The following is a 17,992-nucleotide window of genomic DNA, read 5'->3' as shown; positions in this document are numbered from 1 at the left end:
ACCACGAGCCAGAACCTGGCCCCCTCTAGAGAGGCACGAGGGGCAATGGCCTATAGAGACCCCTCTTATGGTTGGGGGCATTCTATGTCTGCCATCGACCGGGACAGGCACCCAGAAAGGTAGGCGCCCCAAAACAAACCCCTATTCTGGTAAACTATTGCGACCGAAGACCGAACAGGTGGACAGAACTCCCCAAACAAAAATTAGCCCTCATGACGTCGTCATGTCGCCGCGCCACCGTCTGCGCAACCCCTCCCCCTTCCCAGTAGGAGGAAGGGGGGAGCCCCAGACTCCACCGTCAGCGACCCAACCATTAGTTCTCACGCTGATGGGATCTGGTGCGGTCGTGCCTCTGGCTCCTGTTTGCAGTTGCAGTTCTGTGCCTGGTGGTGTGAGCTGTCCCTTCCGGTGGTGTGTGGGCCAGGAGTATTATTTTACGGTGCTCGGGCTGCATGCGCTTAGGGTTATCTTCCCTAGGTGCCCTGTAAGTACTGCCCTTGGGGCTTAGGGCTACCTTCCCTGGGTCGCCTTGGGGTCTACCTCCGCTGTGCCGTGTGCTGCTTGGTACTTGGCTGCCCTTGGGGTCAACTGGGATTTTTTCATGCCCTTGTTTGTAGGAGGTAGTTTTCGTCACTGGTAGGGGCACGGGGTACTGCACAGCTAGTTTTCACCATTAACAGCGGCCGGCTCTGTTCTGCCCGGGTACGTTGTCCTCTTGCAGGGTTTTTCTTTTGTTTTTGTATTTTGCCTGGTGGGGGGTCTGCCTGTTTGGTCCCCCATCACTGTTCTTGGGGTTTGTCTCAATTTTGTTTGATTTGGTGGTACTCCCCGCTTGGCCCTCGTGAGTGTACACGTCCCGGGGGTTCAGCTATAGCAGTTTGTTGGTAGTTTTGGGTGCCGGTACGCAGTACCCTGCCTGGGCTTCCCTTAGCGTGTTACCAAGGCTAAGGGCCCTGGAAAACCCCACGGGGGCTACGTGGTCCAATGGATGTGACCCCTGAGTCCACCCTCGCGTCCTGCGAGTTTGAAGGTTATCTGTCCCCTTGTCTCAGGGGGACACTCACCGGTTTTGCCTCCGCCATGCTGCCTGTTGGGTCGGTGATTGTTTTGACCCAGAGTCGTGCGACGTGTGTTGTCTGTACATTCTCCATTTCACCCAGGCTACTGCGCCTGATATGCGGGTGAGGGCAGCTGAGGTGATGCATGTTCGCTTTAGGTTGCTGCAACGCGCTAGGTTAGTCACTGCCCTGGATGCCCTCAGACTGCCCCATTTTGGTTATAGGGACCCGGACTTGGGGGTGGGAGTCATCTCGGCTTCTGTTGCTCATTTAGCCCCCCCCCCCCTTACTGCCGGCTCCTAAACGTCTGAAGGTTTCGGAGCCGGGGCTGGGCTTCTGGGTCTGGCCAGTGGGCCCCCTTTGTTCCTGCTTTTTCGGCTGCTCTCGCCTTTTCTTTGGGGGTGGGGGCTCAGGAGAACTGCTCGGCCCCGGGCCCTCTAACTGAGGTTCCTGGGGTTGGGGAGGGGTTGGCTTGGGGGCCTTGGGCCCCGTTGGAGCCCGCCTGGTTTTTTTTGCCCCCTGAGTGGGGCTTGGTGTTACTAGGAGAGGGGTTCTCATTCACTCCCTCCGCGTATGAATTGGATTTGGTGTCCACCCCTTCCCGGGTTTGGTTCCGTGATCCCAAGGGTTCTTTGGTTCCGTCTTTCCAGAGGTTTCCAGCTTCCCGTGTTTCGTCTTCGGAGGTGCGGGGCTGGAATATTAATTGGAGCGGAATGCTCAGCTAATAATGTTTGCACATGTTGGTTGCAACCTTTAACAAGCTGTCAGATTCCTGTCCCCATTGAAGCTATCAGAGATGGTGGCCCTCAGGTAAATTTATGATAATTATACTATGAACATACTGCAGAGATATAATTTACTTAGTATTTCAAAAGTACAGCAAGTACAGACTGAAGGATAAGCTGTCAGTCCACATAAAACTGTAATAAAACTATGTAAAGCAAATAGCCATACTCACTGTAACTTGCATTCATTAAGATTTATATTTTCCATCTCCAGCTCTGTCTTGGCTGAAAAAAAATAAAACAGGTGAATTAGTATACTGTACTGTTCAATATTATCAAGTCAATCAATTTCCTTTTTCGAATCTTAACTTTTGTAGATTTATTTTAACCACTGCACCTTAAGGTGCTCATTCTGAGTTGTGGAAAGTGCCATGTGGTGCTTTTAGGTGCTGTATAGGTAAGAGTTGTTACATTCTTGTACAGCCACTAGTACGCGTAGCGTTTCGGGCAGGTCCCTGGAATACGATCCCCGCCGCGAAGAATCGTTTTTTCATCCAAGTACACATTTTACTGTTGCGTTAAACAGAGGCTATAGTTAAGGAATTGCGCCCAGTAAATCCTCCCCGGCCAGGATACGAACCCATGACATAGCGCTCGCGGAATGCCAGGCGAGTGTCTTACCACTACACCACGGAGACTGTTATCTGTACTGTATCTGTACGGAGACGGAGACTGAATCTGTAATGATTCAAAACTCCCACGGGTACACAGGGCTCAAATCCTGTGCCTCAGGACTCCAGTAAACAGACACCCACTTGAAAAATATTCATCAGGATCCGTACTGGCTGTGCGAGCTTCAGTACTGAGTGAGTGACCAAGGCTGGCACATGCAGAAAAGTTTACAGCATCGCTGTGAAACTAGGGGCAACACCACCACTTAGTAATGATGAATAAAATAGGTAACTAATTATTTTGCATTGATAGTGTCATAGATGATCCTGACTGTGATAATGATTATGTACAACGTTCAGATATCAATGAACACAATGTTAGTTATGATATTCACAGCATGAGGTACGGTAGAGACAGACAGCAGATGTCTGTCTCTTCCTTCATGGTCCTCATGTTCCTTCACAATATAACATTGTGGAAATAGATTCATATTGGGCATTTTGTGATTGGAATGGGGTAATAACAGCAGTTCTGTTACTAGTCATAGCGAGATGTGTAGAATATTGGAGGCACTGTCTTGCAGCAAGTTACTGCTGGCAGTGTCTGCTCGTATGTATGTGGCTCTATGTTGTATTTTAATTTCATCATATCCACTAAAACTGTTTATTAGTTTCTTATGAACTTTCAAAATCATTTTACACACATTGAAATAATTATGTAAAAATGTATATGGGTGAGCCCCTGCCCCACACACACACCCGTTGGCCTATAGGCTGACATTCGATTCTTGTTCTGTGTATAAATTCTCAGCACATGATCCTTGTGGTTCCTTTTCATATATGAAAATGCAGATACTGTAGTTAAAAATAATGTGTATATAGTGTAATAACAAAAACCCAGCATTGAATGTAATGAAACGCCATTTTCTGGGTGAGCCAAGGAGGCTCCCTGGAGCTATCGGGCTAATATGCAATTCATTAGACCAGGGCATTAGTCAAATGAGTTCAGCCTACCGGGTATCACGAGCCAGGAACTGGCCCCCTCAAAGAGGCACAGGAAGTAATGGCCATGGAAAAACCCCTGTGGTTGGGTTTTTTTCTCATCTCCCATCGACCAGAGTTAGGCCTGGTCAGCCTAGTTGACCAGTCGAGCAATGAAGAGACCTGGTCGAGGACTGTGCAGCGGGAATGGTAAGCCCCAAAACCATCTCAAGGTAACCTCAAGGTAGGCACCCAGAAAGGTAGGCATAACAAAACAGACCCCCACATGGTAAGAGAATTGCAACCGAAAACCAAACAGAGGCAGAACACCCTTCAATCCCAAGGAAACCAAAAAAACAAACGAATCAAAACAACGTGAAACCCGCTGATCGTAGGGAGGCAAGGTGCCAGGGAGCCACTGGGGCTTACCCAGAAAATGGCATTTCATGACATTCAATGCTGGTTTTCTGTGGAGAACCCCTTCGGCTCTCTAGAGCTACATAACCAACGATAAGGAAAAGAAGGACTTTCCCAGGAGGAGGACGCCACACGCTCCTCGACTCGAAGGCAAGATAACTAGCTGCAACCTGCAACCCAAAGCCACACACGAACGCCTAGGACCAGGAATGTTGACCAAAATAATGGGCAGCCATGACCCTGTTCGACCTTCAAAATCCCTGCGCCGAAATATCAGCCCAAGACATGCTGCCAAAGACGGAAGCTAGTGCAGCAAACTTCCAAACGTCATAGGAACGAGGATAGGCCGCAGACTGGCTAAAACTTAATAACCCTGCAGACGACCAAGGAGACCCAAGCCCTGGAACAGGGAATGAGGGAAGCCGGATCAACCCTAAGTGCATCCCCTGACACAGAAGCCGAGGCGCGCAGGTAACAGAGAAGAGCCACAATGTGACAACACATGATGCACCCCCGGCCTGACAAACCAAGCATCAATGACCCCTCTAGAAAGCAGATGTCTCGTTCTTTGCCTGCTCGGAGGAGAAGGAGAAGGCTGCAACCGAACAAATCGACTACCAGGACCAAAGGAGCAGAAACCCCTGCGCCAGAGAGCATGAAGCTCACCAACCCGATTCCCAAAGGCCAATTCCAACAGAAAGAGCCTTGGAAAAACAATCTTGAACTGAAGGGGCCACCACGAACCAAGGAGGAGAGAGCTAGGAGAGCACCCTGTTCATGGACCAGGACAGCTTAGGCGGCACATGAGCAGGCCTGAGGTGAAACAAAGCACGAGACAGCTTACAGAATGGGGCAGAAGTGACATCCACCCTGAACACAAGCTGCAGCAGCTTCCCCAGCACCGCATGATACGAGGCAACAGCATTAGGCATTAAATGATGGTCCTGAAAAAGCCAAGAAAGAAAGGACAAGACAACCTGTTCAGAAATAGAAGACAACCTATTGAGAGAGAGAGAAAAAGCAGAAAGAACCCCTGGAAAACTTCATACTGCTGACGAAACGAAGCTCTCAGGTGGGACATTGTCAACGAAGACACCTGATCACCGTACATATGGTGATAAACCCATGTCAATCGCATGGAGAGCCAAACCCCGAGAAACCAGCAGACTAGCCACTCAAAGTAATCAGCCCTAAAGAGGCAAGGACCAAAGAGAACCCCTGCAGTTTAGGCAATGAACCACCAGAGAACAGTCCGAATGGAGCCAAACGGTTGAACCCCCGAGCGACCCAAATCTCCGAAACGACAGCCAGACTGCCGCAAATTCCCGCACCGTGCTGTGAGCCCGATGGAAGGATGGACCCCACCACCCCTGGCCAGCCTGGTGAGCAGTGATCACAAAGCCCCAACCAAGAGACATCATGTACGTGAACACATTGAGTGAGGGCTCAGGTAGGCACTAAGGCACTGAACCCTGAAAAACTCAAATAGGAAGCCAGCAACACAGCAACAGATGTAAGGCCCTCAGAGGCTGGAAGAGGTAACTGTAGTACAACTGAATTTTTCAGAATTTTCTGAAAATTAAAATTTTCTGAATACAGTATAGAGAATTTTCAGAACCTGCAGGGGTATGCTCCCTGCAGGAAGACCAGGCATTGGGAATGCTATACCAGTAGAACCCCAGCAGAGAGCAGGCAACCTAGCCACCTAAACCCAATGGAAAAGTCACAGGGAGCAACAAAGGGGTTCAGCCACACACACCCTAGGAGGACCTAATAAAGTGAAAGGCAGAACCACTAAGCAGAAAAAAGGGGTAAAATGAAAACAAAAACAAAACACAAAAGTCCCAGCCCTCGAGACTAAGCCATGGAAAATGGGTAACTAGAAAGAAACAATGGTGTGCCTATTTGCTAATAGAATAGCTAGTCATGCAATCCCAATGCACACAATCAGACAAAATTGCTTCCAACCCCAGGAAAGACAGTCACAGACCACCCAGTTACTTTAACCACTGCACTGTTCTGCATTTAAATAAGACGCACCCGTGATGCGCCAAAAATGAATTCTTTAAAAATTTATTTTCTCTTATATTGTTAAAATGCAGTTTCTGACAACGGGAAACTAAAAAAACCAGCGTTGAATGTAATGAAATGCCATTTTCTGGGCGAGACCCTGAGGCTCCCCAGAGCTTATTCAGGCTCTCATGCTAATGTCAGACTTTGGCATCAGTCATGTGTATGGAGTTCTGTGGGCCTACCGGGGACCACGAGCCAGAATTTGGGTCCCCCTCAGAGAGGCATGGGAAGCAATGGCCTATAGAAACCCCCGTGTGGTTGGAAGCATTCTATGTCTGCCATCGACCGGGTCAGGCACCCAGAAAAGAAAGCGTCTCAAAACAAACCCCTATTCTGGTGAAAATTGCTACCAAAAGTCGAAAAGGCTGGTTTTCTGGGGGAAGCCCATTCGACTCCCCAGATCTAACTACCCACAGAGGAAAAGTAGAGGGACTTACCCGGGAGGCGGTCACTGCTCACGCCTCAACATGAAGTCGAGACAACTGGCTGCAAACACTTACCCAAAGCGACACAGGCTCGACTAGGCCAAGGAACGTTCACGAGATGTCGAGCAGCCAGGACCCTGTTCGACCTCCAAAATCCCCGCACCCAAATGTTAGCCCAGGACATGTTGCCTCTCTCTTTTTTGGGATGGTATCTTCGCCATGCTTACCCATTATTGGGGTTCAACGTGAATTTTGGTCTTGGGTGCGACTGTTTCTTTGTGTGCCTTCGGGACTGGTGTTTGCTTCTGTGTTCTCGAAGGTTCGGGGTACGTTTTCGCTACTTCCCGTATTATTGGAATGTTTGTCTGCTCCTAGTCCGGGTCGCCGGATTGGGCTACTTGTAGCCCAGTTAGGCTACTCGTGGCCCGGTTGGGTTCCCATTGGGCTCCTTGTCTTCGCTTCGTTGGCCAGTTATGTTGTCGCTGCTTCCTCTTTTGGCTCCTGTCGAGTGTGATGGGTTGTTTTTTCTAATTGTAAAAGAATTAACAACTCTTGTGTATATCTCAAATAATTAGCGGTTCCCTAGGGTTCTGTTCTGTTTGGCTACTTTTCTTGTGCAGTAGTCCTAGTTGGCGCCTTCCCGCAGACCGGGTTGTGCGGTTTGGCCAGCGTGTCCTGCGCATGCGCCATGCGGGGTTTGTTTTGGTCTGAGCGGTGTGTTTCAGTGCTGGTGTTTTGCATCCTTTTTTCTTGGGTACTTCGCCTATCGCTCTTCTCCCTTCTCCGGTATGTGCCCCGTCGCTCCGGGGGTGTCCTGGATTACAGCTGTGGGGAGGACGCCGAGGTTTTCCCCTGTGTCATGGGTGTGGGCCCCCTCCTTCGCCTCTACCCTGCTCTCCTGCGTGTCCGGCTCTAGCTTCTTCACCTGGCGGTGCTCCCGGGATCTTCTTGGCATTGTTGGGTCGTGTCACGTTCGTGCCTCAGTTCGACAGACGAGTTTCTGCGGTCTGGCGTCTTTCTGCTGGGCGCTGGATGCAGAGATGTTATGTACCTGTCTATTTAGGTATATTTATGTACAAATATGAGACTGTCGGCACACTGGTGACTGTCCCTTTTCAACCCTTCCGGTCTCACTCATAGGCATGTCCAACCCATGCTAGAGTCATTCAGGAGATCCACCTCTTTTGTGTTATGAGGTAATTACCTAAGTGTAGTTACAGGATGAGAGCTATGCTCATGGTGTCCCGTCTTTCCAGCACTCTGTCATATAACGCTTTCAAACTACTGACGATCTTGGCCTCCACGATCTTCTCACCCAACTTGTTCCAACTGTCTGCCACTTTGTTTGCGAAAGTGAATTTTCTTATATTTCTCCGATATCTTTGTTTAGCTAGTTTAAATCTATGACCTCTTGTTCTTGAAGTTCCAGGTCTCAGGAAATCTTCCCTATCGATTTTATCAATTCCTGTTACTATTTTGTACGTAGTGATCATATCACCTCTTTTTCTTCTGTCTTCTAGTTTTGGCATATTTAATGCCTCTAACCTCTCCTCGTAGCTCTTGCCCTTCAGTTCTGGGAGCCACTTAATAGCATGTCTTTGCACCTTTTCCAGTTTGTTGATGTGCTTCTTAAGATATGGGCACCACACAACAGCTGCATATTCTAGCTTTGGCCTAACAAAAGTCGTGAACAATTTCTTTAGTATATCACCATCCACGTATTTAAGAGCAATTCTAAAGTTAGAAAGCGTGGCATAGGCTCCTCGCACAATATTCTTTATGTGATCCTCAGGTGATAGTTTTCTATCTAGAACCACCCCTAGATCTCTTTCTTTATCAGAATTCTTTAAAGATTTCTCACATAATATATAGGTTGAGTGGGGTCTATGTTCTCCTATTCCACATTCCATAACATGGAATTTATTAACATTAAATTCCATTTGCCAAGTGGTGCTCCATATACATATTTTGTCCAGGTCTTCTTGAAGGGCATGACAATCGTCTAAATTTCTTATCCTTCCTATTATCTTAGCATCATCAGCAAACATGTTCATATAATTCTGTATACCAACTGGTAGATCATTTATGTAGACAATAAACATCACTGGTGCAAGAACTGAACCCTGTGATACTCTACTTGTGACATTTCTCCAGTCCGATACATTGCCAAGTCCGATACATTGTCCGATACATTCTGGACAAGTCCAGAATGAACCGCAGGTCCACACAGTCTCGTTTCGGTGCTGGGAACAGGCTGGAAACCCACCTAAGAGACATCGTTGTTTAGACCACACCCAAGCACACCCACTCTGAGATGACCTGACAGGGCGCAGGAGAAGAGGCCTGCCTCGCCAGCCCTAAACCCCCCGAAGGAGAAAGGCCCACCCAATATCACCGCAGGCCACAGGAAACAACCCCAAAAGCCCCCAAATTGTGAGATCAGGTGCGGGCAAACAGAGCAAGCCTACCCCCACGAAAGGGCCGACACCCCTTACGAGAACCTGACCTGCACACAGAGCGATCACCGCACCGACCAGACACACATGGAATCGAAGGCAACACTGGCTCCGAACCTAGCACCTGTGGCCTACCCCGACGAGCAGAACCCCAAGCCCTGGCATGACTCTTTCGGGTGGAACCTTCCCCCTGGGAACCCCGAAGAACCAACAAGTCGGACATCGGACGACAGCTAAAAGCCGCCGCCTGCAAATACCACTCAACAGCAGAGTTCTCAAACAGCAAAGGACAAAAGAGCGAAGAAAACCTAAGAGCCATGGCCCAAGCAGATTCCAGGAATGAGGTGAGCACAACCTGCCGACACGTGAGGTGCGCAGTGAAAAACCACGACACCGCACCTTGCAAGATCAGTGCAAACACCTTCAGCAGTGCAGCCAAGACCAAGGCACCAGACCCTGGAACAACCCCAAGCGCCTCTGCATCCTTCACAAGCCAATCCGATGATAGTTCCAGGAGGGAAAAGAAATGCAGGACCGAAGCCAACAAGCCATGAGCGCAAGTCCTCAGCCACAGAGATATTACAGGAAAGAGATGGTTGGGTTGACTGCATCAATCTGGACCTAAAAAAGGCTTTCGACAGAGTTCCACATAAGAGGTTGTTCTGGAAACTGGACAGGTAAGGTAAGGTAAGGGGTGACAGGTAAGCTTCTAACATGGATGAAAAATTTTCTGACTGATATAAAAATGAGGGCAGTGATCAGAGGCAATGTATCGAACTGGAGAAATGTCACAAGTGGAGTACCACAGGGTTCAGTTCTTGCACCAGTGATGTTTATTGTCTACATAAATGATCTACCAGTTGGTATACAGAATTATATGAACATGTTTGCTGATGATGCTAAGATAATAGGAAGGATAAGAAATTTAGATGATTGTCATCTCACGGGGGCCAAGCAGGGGGTACCACCAAACACCGGAGGTCAAGACCCCTAATATAACTGGGGGAAGAGGGAAAAAAGGCAGACCCCGGACCAGGCAGAAACAAAAAGAAAAAGAAAAACCCCGTAAGAGGGCAACATACTCAGAAGGAACAAAGCCAGCCACAGTAATGGGTGAAAACTAGCTGTGCAGTACCCTGCACCCCACCAGTGCAAAACCTACCACATACCCCAAGGTAAACAAGGGAGGAAAAATCCCCCCAACACACTCGTGGTGGTCAATCACCGAGCAGCAAAAGACCAACGGAAGTAGACCCCAAGGTGACTTGTGGAAGATAACCCCAAGCCCCCAAGGACAGTACTTGTAGTACTTACAGGGAAGGGAACTCTAAGCACATGCAGCCTGAGTACCTGTGAATAATACTCCCAGCTTGCATGCCACTGTAAGAGCAGTACTGATCCCAAGGTACAGCACAACACAAGAGAGAATCTGGAGCTGGAGCCATACAATCATGAACAACCACAATCACATCAGCCGAGAACTGAAGGGTGAATGGCCAGGGTCTGGGGCTCCCCATTCCCCCTCCCGGGGAAGGGGGGGGGGGGGCTGCGCTGACATACGGGGCGGCTCATGTGACGTAATGCTCATTTGCTCATCTTCATTCAGGGAGTTCTGCCCACTCGTTTGTCTATTTTAGTTGTTAGTCAAAACAAACCCCAGAACAGGGGTTTGTTTTAACCCCTATAAAAAAAAAATAAAATAAATTGCAATAAAATTCTCTAAAGGGATATATGCATATAAGGTAAAAAAAGCCTGGCATGAAACCTGCAGTAAACCCGAAAATCAGGCGAGCGTTACAGTGAGCGAGCACCCAACCGCACACCACCACTAAAATGTGTATACTCTGTTCAGTTTCCCACCTCAATTTTTATGCTACGTCGTTTATTCTTCTACCAAATTGTTAATGATAGAATTCTCTAAAGGAATATATATGCATATAAGGTCAAAATGCCCGGCGTGCCACACTCGGCAAACCTGCAAATCGGCCGAGCATTTCCCGTGAGCGAGCCCACATCTACACACCAACACCTGCACTAAAATGTGTATACTGTTTTCAGTTTTCTCACGTCAATTTTTGTGTTAAATCGTTAATTTTAGTATCAAATTGTTCACAATATAATTCTCTAAAGGGATATATGCATACAAGGCCAAAAAGCTCAGCGTGCAACCCACAGCAAACCCAGAAATCGGCCGAGCGTTACCCATGGGCATTATACACAAGTTGTGTATACTCTGTTCTGTTTTCTCACCTCACTTTTAATGCAACATTGTTCATTCTGATATCAAATTGTTCGCAATCTAATGGCGTACATTTTCAAACTAGTTCTAAAATGATCATACAACAAATGGAATTTTTAACAAATATTTTAATTTTGGATGCAACGTGCATCCCCACAGACATCCATAAGATTATTAACCAATGTGATGAGCTTCGTTTATTGGAACATTCCTCCAGTGCACCGAAAATGAAGTGTTCACAAACTTTTTTTATCTTTTTAACATGATAAATTTCCTTCCCTGAACATGTACATGTAAACAAAAAATAAAAAATTTCACTTACTTTGGCTGTGGGGATGTGGAGCAGGAGACATGTGACATCATCATGGACTGGTCGGCCATGTGTGAAGCTCCCAGATGTGGTCGCATGGACCATTCATGCACCACGAGTTATATCTTGAGGTTATCTTGAGATTATTTCGGGGCTTTAGTGTCCCCGCGGCCCGGTCCTCGACCAGGCCTCCACCCCCAGGAAGCAGCCCGTGACAGCCGACTAACTCCCAGGTACCTATTTACTGCTAGGTAACAGGGGCATTCAGGGTGAAAGAAACTTTGCCCATTTGTTTCTGCCTCGTGCGGGAAATAAAAAAATATGCGGGAAATAAAAAAATAATGAAATAAAAAAAAAGAGTTGGCACAAATATATTTTCAGTTCAGTTCTATGTATTTCCAATCCATTTTTTGTTTGTTTTTTATGGTATATGATGCAAATTTGTGTCCTTTACAATATATATACATTAGAATGTTCATAATGTTCCATGGAACTGTGATACATACGGCAGTAATGTGTCCATAATAAATGTTTAGTCACAATATTACTTGTTCAAAATTCACCAAAATTACAATATGTACAGTTTCACACACTATTTACACAGTAACACACTGTATTACACTCAGTACTTTGGAAGTAAGTGATAATCAATGAAGCAGTCTATTGTACACAGTGTGACTTTGCTATCGATGCACCAGGAACAAACAGATTTTCCCTTCCTGTTTCTTAGTTCTGTGTGCTTGCCAATAACACTTTCACGTACACCCTTGAGTTTGGTACTTGTAGGTGGTATGTAGTAAAGCTTGTGAAATGTAAGGTAGTCTTGAAAAGATTATAGGAAAAGATCAATTTGTAAGGTAGTCTTGAAAAAATCACTTTGTAAGGTATGCTAGAAGAGATGCTGGATCACTATGACCTGGGTAAGACGCATGAATAAGCGAGGTGCCAGATTCAAGCCAAAAGGAAGGCAACTAAAGTTTTAAGCCTGCTACCCTAGAACTCAACCTAGCCAGACCTTGAACCCCGGATTATTCGGGACATGCCAATATCCATCCAGACACACCATCTGCAGAGGTCCAGAGACACCATCCAAGTACCCGGCTCCAAAAGAAGCCGGACCAAGGACAGAGTGGTCATGGAAAAGTAGGGGCACGGAATCTAGGGGTTCAGACGGTTCAAGTTCAGAATGAACTGCACATCCAGTCCCGTTTCGGCACAGGAAACAGGCGGGAAACCCACCCATGGGATGAGGTCATTTTGACCACACCCAAGCGCACCCACTCCACGATGACCCAACGGAGCAAAGGGAAAGAAGCGTTCCCCGCCAGCTCCGAATCCCCAGAGGAGGAGGAGGAGCCCCACAACACCATCACAGGCCAGAGGACATGACCCGAAATGCCCACAAATCATGGGACCAGATGTGAGCAAACAGCGCAAGACTCTTCCCCCCCAACAAATCTGGGGGGATTTTAATATCCACCCCTGTCAATGGAGCAACTCCAGAACAGATGACACCGGCTCCGAAGGAAGCACCGGTTCAGAAACTGGCACCAAAGGCCCACTCTGAATGAATGCACCCCAAGCCCTGGCACTGCTCTGTCGAGATGCCGGAGAACCGCCACCCCGGAGAAGCAACAAATCCGACACAGGATGACAACTAGACAATGCCACCTGCAAAAACTGAGTGACAGCAGTTTCCATAAACAGCAATGGACAAAAAGGGGATGAAAACTTAAGAGCCAGAGCCCAAGCGGATTCCAAGGAGAGAACGAGCACAGCCTGGCGACATGTGAGGCAAGAGGCAAAGAACAGAGCACCGCCTCCCTGAGAATCGGTGCAAACAGCTTCAACAGAGAGCCAATGCCCTAGCTGCTGAAGCCAGCATCCCAGACGAAGGCCCGGCACTCAACGCTATGCGTTGAGTGCCAGTCCGAGGACAACTCAGCCAGCCAGTCCGAGGACAACTCGGGAAGGGAAAAGAAGCGCAAAACTGAGGCCAAATGCCCACGAGTGTGAAAGTCCTCATTCGCCAAAGACAGTGATTAGTTGGGTACCAGCACATGCAGTTGTACAAGGCCAACATCCTGAGGAAAGCCAAGGAGCTTTCAAGCATGCATTAACCCTTAACATGCTAGGGGTATATCCTTTCTTCCCCACAGGCACATGTAATTTTGAAAAAAAAAAAAAAAATTCTTCCTAACCTGTTAATTTGTGTTCACTGATCACAGGAAAAATAATAAAAAAATCTTAAGTGGCATATATTGCCCGCTATAGGGCGGGGAAGTCTGGCAAAAAAATAGGCGCTGACTGAGCGTGCGTCCCAGGCGGTCTGTTGCTCGCCAGCTGTCAGGCCGGAGTTGCCACAAAGAGATAATTACCTAATTATTTCAATGTCTCTGATTTTTCATAGTTTTTTGCTGTAATATTATTCAATAGTGTGTAGTTTGATATATTTATATAATAAAATGAGTGAATCATTGCTGTACTCAAAAATATGGTGTGCATATTGTTGATTCAATTATGTTCATCAATCAGTGAACAAATACTTTGTCGGTTATTACACTATAAGCACAGGTTATATATAAGTATCTGCATGTTTTGTTCACTATAACGAACCACTAAGTAGCTATTATGAGTCAAAAAATAACGAGGAAAAACTATTGACTGCCGTGTACCAGCCAAACACTCCCGCCCTCCCTCAAGTCATCTGACTCGCCCACATTCTCCTCCCACAATACTGTTTTTGCTATAATTCACTATATACAGACGTTATATATAAGTACAGTATCTACATGTTTTGTTCACCATAACTGTACATCTAAGCTTGTACGGTGAGTAAAGGCACAAAGACGTAGGACTTCACACAGTCAGCTGATGGCTGCCGCCCTCAAGGCCAGACGCACTAATATTTCTCCTCCAACAATATTGTGTGGTGTTATTACGCTATATACACACATATATAAATATCTACCCGTTTTATTCACCATACTTGTACAAATAAACTGGTATGGTGCCCAAAGACCATCGTGGTAACCAGTAAACAACACCGTCGTCTGCACGGTGGCGTCGTGCAGACGACTCCACCGCCCTCACCAAAATGGCGGCTCCCAACCTTCTCTTGCTGTTTATACCCTCTATACACACGTTATATATAAGTATCTACATTTGTGTTCACTATAGCGAACCACTAAGCTGGTATGGTGAGTGCAGTCAATAAAAGGTGGCCACACACAGTCAGAAGACATCGCCACCACCCTCCCTCCCACAGCATTACTCCTCCCTCCATGGCGCACAGCGCTAAATATCACCACAATCCTCCTATTATCAGAACCCTGGTCAATTTTATCACAGTCAGGGGTCTTCTGTAATAATATCATCGCTACATAATAGCATGAACAAGTATAATTTGGCATTTTTAGGCGATGCTGTGGTCACAAGCTGAACAGCAGTGCTGTTAGCTCATGCTGCATGCATCAGGCTTGGTTGCTCACTCAATACTGAGGCCAATAACACCCGGAAGTTTGGCCCACGATTTTTTTTTAAAATGGCGTCTGTTTACAAGAGCCCTGATGAAGGTGTGGTGAACCCCGTGTATCCGCGGGCTGTTTAAATCTTGCGTAGTGCTCCAACACATCATATGACGTGATGCGCAGTTGACTGGAACAACGTCCAGCACGTCATATGACGTGATACGCACTTTAAGGGTTAAGGCTCTCAAACTCACCCCCATGTAAACCTGCACAATGGTAGCAGCCTCCCACCATTCGAATATGAATATCTGACAAAACCCATGCCATGTTTCCTGCAAAAAGAAAGGGCAGTCTGCAAGTCAGGATGACTCTGGAATTTCATAACGCACCCAATATGGGGAAGAAGAACTGTACTCAAACAAGGACAAATCCATCAGAGAGGTAAAATCAGGGTCACGCAGGAGGTAAACCACAAGAGCCTCCTGAACCTCCTTAGGTGGGATTCGAGAAGCAGAAAACCTCTGGAAAGAAGGAGCTATGGCACCCAAGGGAACCCCTGAATCGAACCCGGGGAGGAGCCGACACCAAATCATGCTCATACGGGGAAGGGGGGTAAGAAAATCCCTCCCCCTGCAACAACAAACCTCTGCAAAGAGGGCACCAAAACCCAAGCGGAATCAAAGGGGGCTCAAGCCCCCAGGTCAACTCCTCCCCAGCCCCAGGAGCCGCCAAACCAGGCCCCGGGGCACAGCCATCCTCCACGCCCTTTGCCCTTTAACCCCTTAACTGCTCGGCTTCCAAATATGACACCCCCTAGTGCGCAGGAAATAAATTCTCTGGAAAAAATTCTTTTGTTTTTTAAAGTGTCAAAAACCCTTCCCCTAGTATGGGTATGTCAAAAAAATAAAATTGTACTTACTTTGGCTGCTATGGGGTCCGTAAGTTGGCGTGTGATGTTATTGTTCCCAGTGACGTACACTCCTGGGGCCAGTAGGGCGCCCAGGGCGGCGCGTGCGAGTTGCCGCGAATACATATTTGTTCATATTTTGTGCACAGTTCCAAACCTATTTTATTTGTTTGTACGTGCTAATCCTATGTATAATGAACATGTACACTATATTATGGCAGTAAAACATCTGTACTGTCCAAAGACACTGTTACATGCATGACACTTGTGTACACATATGTTGCACATATTTACCTTGTATCATGCTAATTTATGTATATATACAATCTATTTACACACTATACACTGTCACACACTATATACATTCACCATCAACACATTCAGAACACCGTAAGTGTGAGCTGCCACACCCAGCCAGCCCTCCCTCACTCCAACATCTTACTCGCCAACACTGCTCCTCCCACCATACTGTTATTGTTTTTATTACACTATTTACACGTATTATATATACCTATCTACATGTTTTATCTATCAGAACTATGCAAGTAAGCCGGTATTGTGTCCAAACAGTACAGTGGCCACCATACACTGCACGAGAAATCACACAGCAGACGACACTATGATTACGACCAAAATAGCTCCCCTCAACATAATCCTGTTGCTGTTATTACACTATATACACACACACACTGTATATACCCATGTGCATATGTGTTCCCCATAGCGAACCACTAAGCTAGTATGGTGAGCAAAACAAGAGTGGCTGCCACACACAGTGATGCTACCTCAATTCTCTCCCTCCCTCCCTCCCTCACCAAAATTCCTCCTTCCACAATACTACGTACAATGCTAATTATAACCACAATCCTGCTATTATCACAATCCTGGTCACTAATTCCTGTAAATGAATAATTGACCACAGGTTTATTTTGAAAAACGAACCTAAGAAGTTGTTTGAAGATTCCTAGATGGACGAAATAATGCTGTGGTGCTGTGGCTAGCGCTGTGAACGTCGTGAACAGCATTGAATCACTCACATTTGTACCCAGTCATTATCACACTCAGGCTCTTCTATTATACTATCATGGGTAAATAATACAAGTTATATATATATTTTGACATTATTATGCGATGCTGTGGTCACACGCTGAACAGCAATGCTATCTTGAGGTTATCTTGAGATGATTTCGGGGCTTTTTAGTGTCCCCGCGGCCCGGTCTTCGACCAGGCCTCCACCCCCAGGAAGCAGCCCGTGACAGCTGACTAACACCCAGGTACCTATTTTACTGCTAGGTAACAGGGGCATAGGGTGAAAAACTCTGCCCATTGTTTCTCGCCGGCGCCTGGGATCGAACCCAGGACCACAGGATCACAAGTCCAGCGTGCTGTCCGCTCGGCCGACCGGCTCCCATGCTGTGCGCTCATGCTGCGAGCGCCAGCCTTGGTTGCTCACTCACTACTGAGGCTTTCACACCTGGGAATGTGGACCACAATTTTTTTTTAAGATGGCGTCTGTTTACAAGAGCCCTGAGGAAGCCGATGTGAACCCCATGTAGCCGCGGGAGTTTTGAATGAAATGTGAAAAATACAAATACCCGGAGGCGCGTAGAGCACTGCAGATGTGGGCCTGCAGGCGCGTTGCGCAGTTAAATGGTTGAGACACGGCAGAGTCCAGGGGGAAAGGTAGCAAAGAAGTGAGTTTGCTGGTAGGACCCAGAAGCCCCGGCAGGAAGAGCAGACTCGAATGCCTCCATCTCCGACTGGAAAGGGGCAGCCCCCAAAGCCGCCCACCAACCAAACCCCTCCCTGACTCTGACACCCTCAGATGTTTGGGAGCTGAGAGCAAAGGGGAGGGGGGGAGGAACAGGGCGAACAACGCCAACTTGGTAAGGACTTGCAGGCGTGGATAGAACCAAAATCGAAGTGACTAACAACCCCCAAATCCAGGTCCCTTTAACCAAAACGGGACAGCACTGGGGCATCCAAGCAGGCAACCAATCTAGTACGTTGCAGCAACATAAACTTGACATGCAATGCGGTTGCCGCCTGAACTTAAATCTCAGTGACAATAGAATATGTAAACTGGAGCACGAGCATAGAACACGTCTCGCAAGGTTCCAGTCAAAGGTGTCATTGACCCAACAAGAAGCATGACAGAGGCAAAACAGGTGACTGACACCCTGAGACAAGGGCACAGAACAATTTTCAAACTTGCACAAGGTGAGTTAGAACTCAGAAGACATCCATCGGTCAACCGAGC

At 47.3% G+C, this 17,992-nt stretch overlaps 1 protein-coding gene across 1 annotated transcript in view; it reads right to left on the bottom strand.

The window, feature by feature from the left end:
- Positions 1 to 17,992, bottom strand: part of LOC123773279 (uncharacterized) — a gene marked incomplete in the record, with an annotated part of 416,855 nt that overhangs the window by 22,533 nt on the left and 376,330 nt on the right. The window contains 1 exon segment of the mRNA XM_069317846.1: positions 2,017 to 2,068. Coding sequence (XP_069173947.1) covers positions 2,017 to 2,068 — 52 coding nt within the window.

This window comes from Procambarus clarkii, chromosome 89 (assembly GCF_040958095.1).
Source record: "Procambarus clarkii isolate CNS0578487 chromosome 89, FALCON_Pclarkii_2.0, whole genome shotgun sequence".
NCBI lineage: Eukaryota > Metazoa > Arthropoda > Malacostraca > Decapoda > Cambaridae > Procambarus > Procambarus clarkii.
This window is presented reverse-complemented; position numbering and strand designations above follow the sequence as displayed.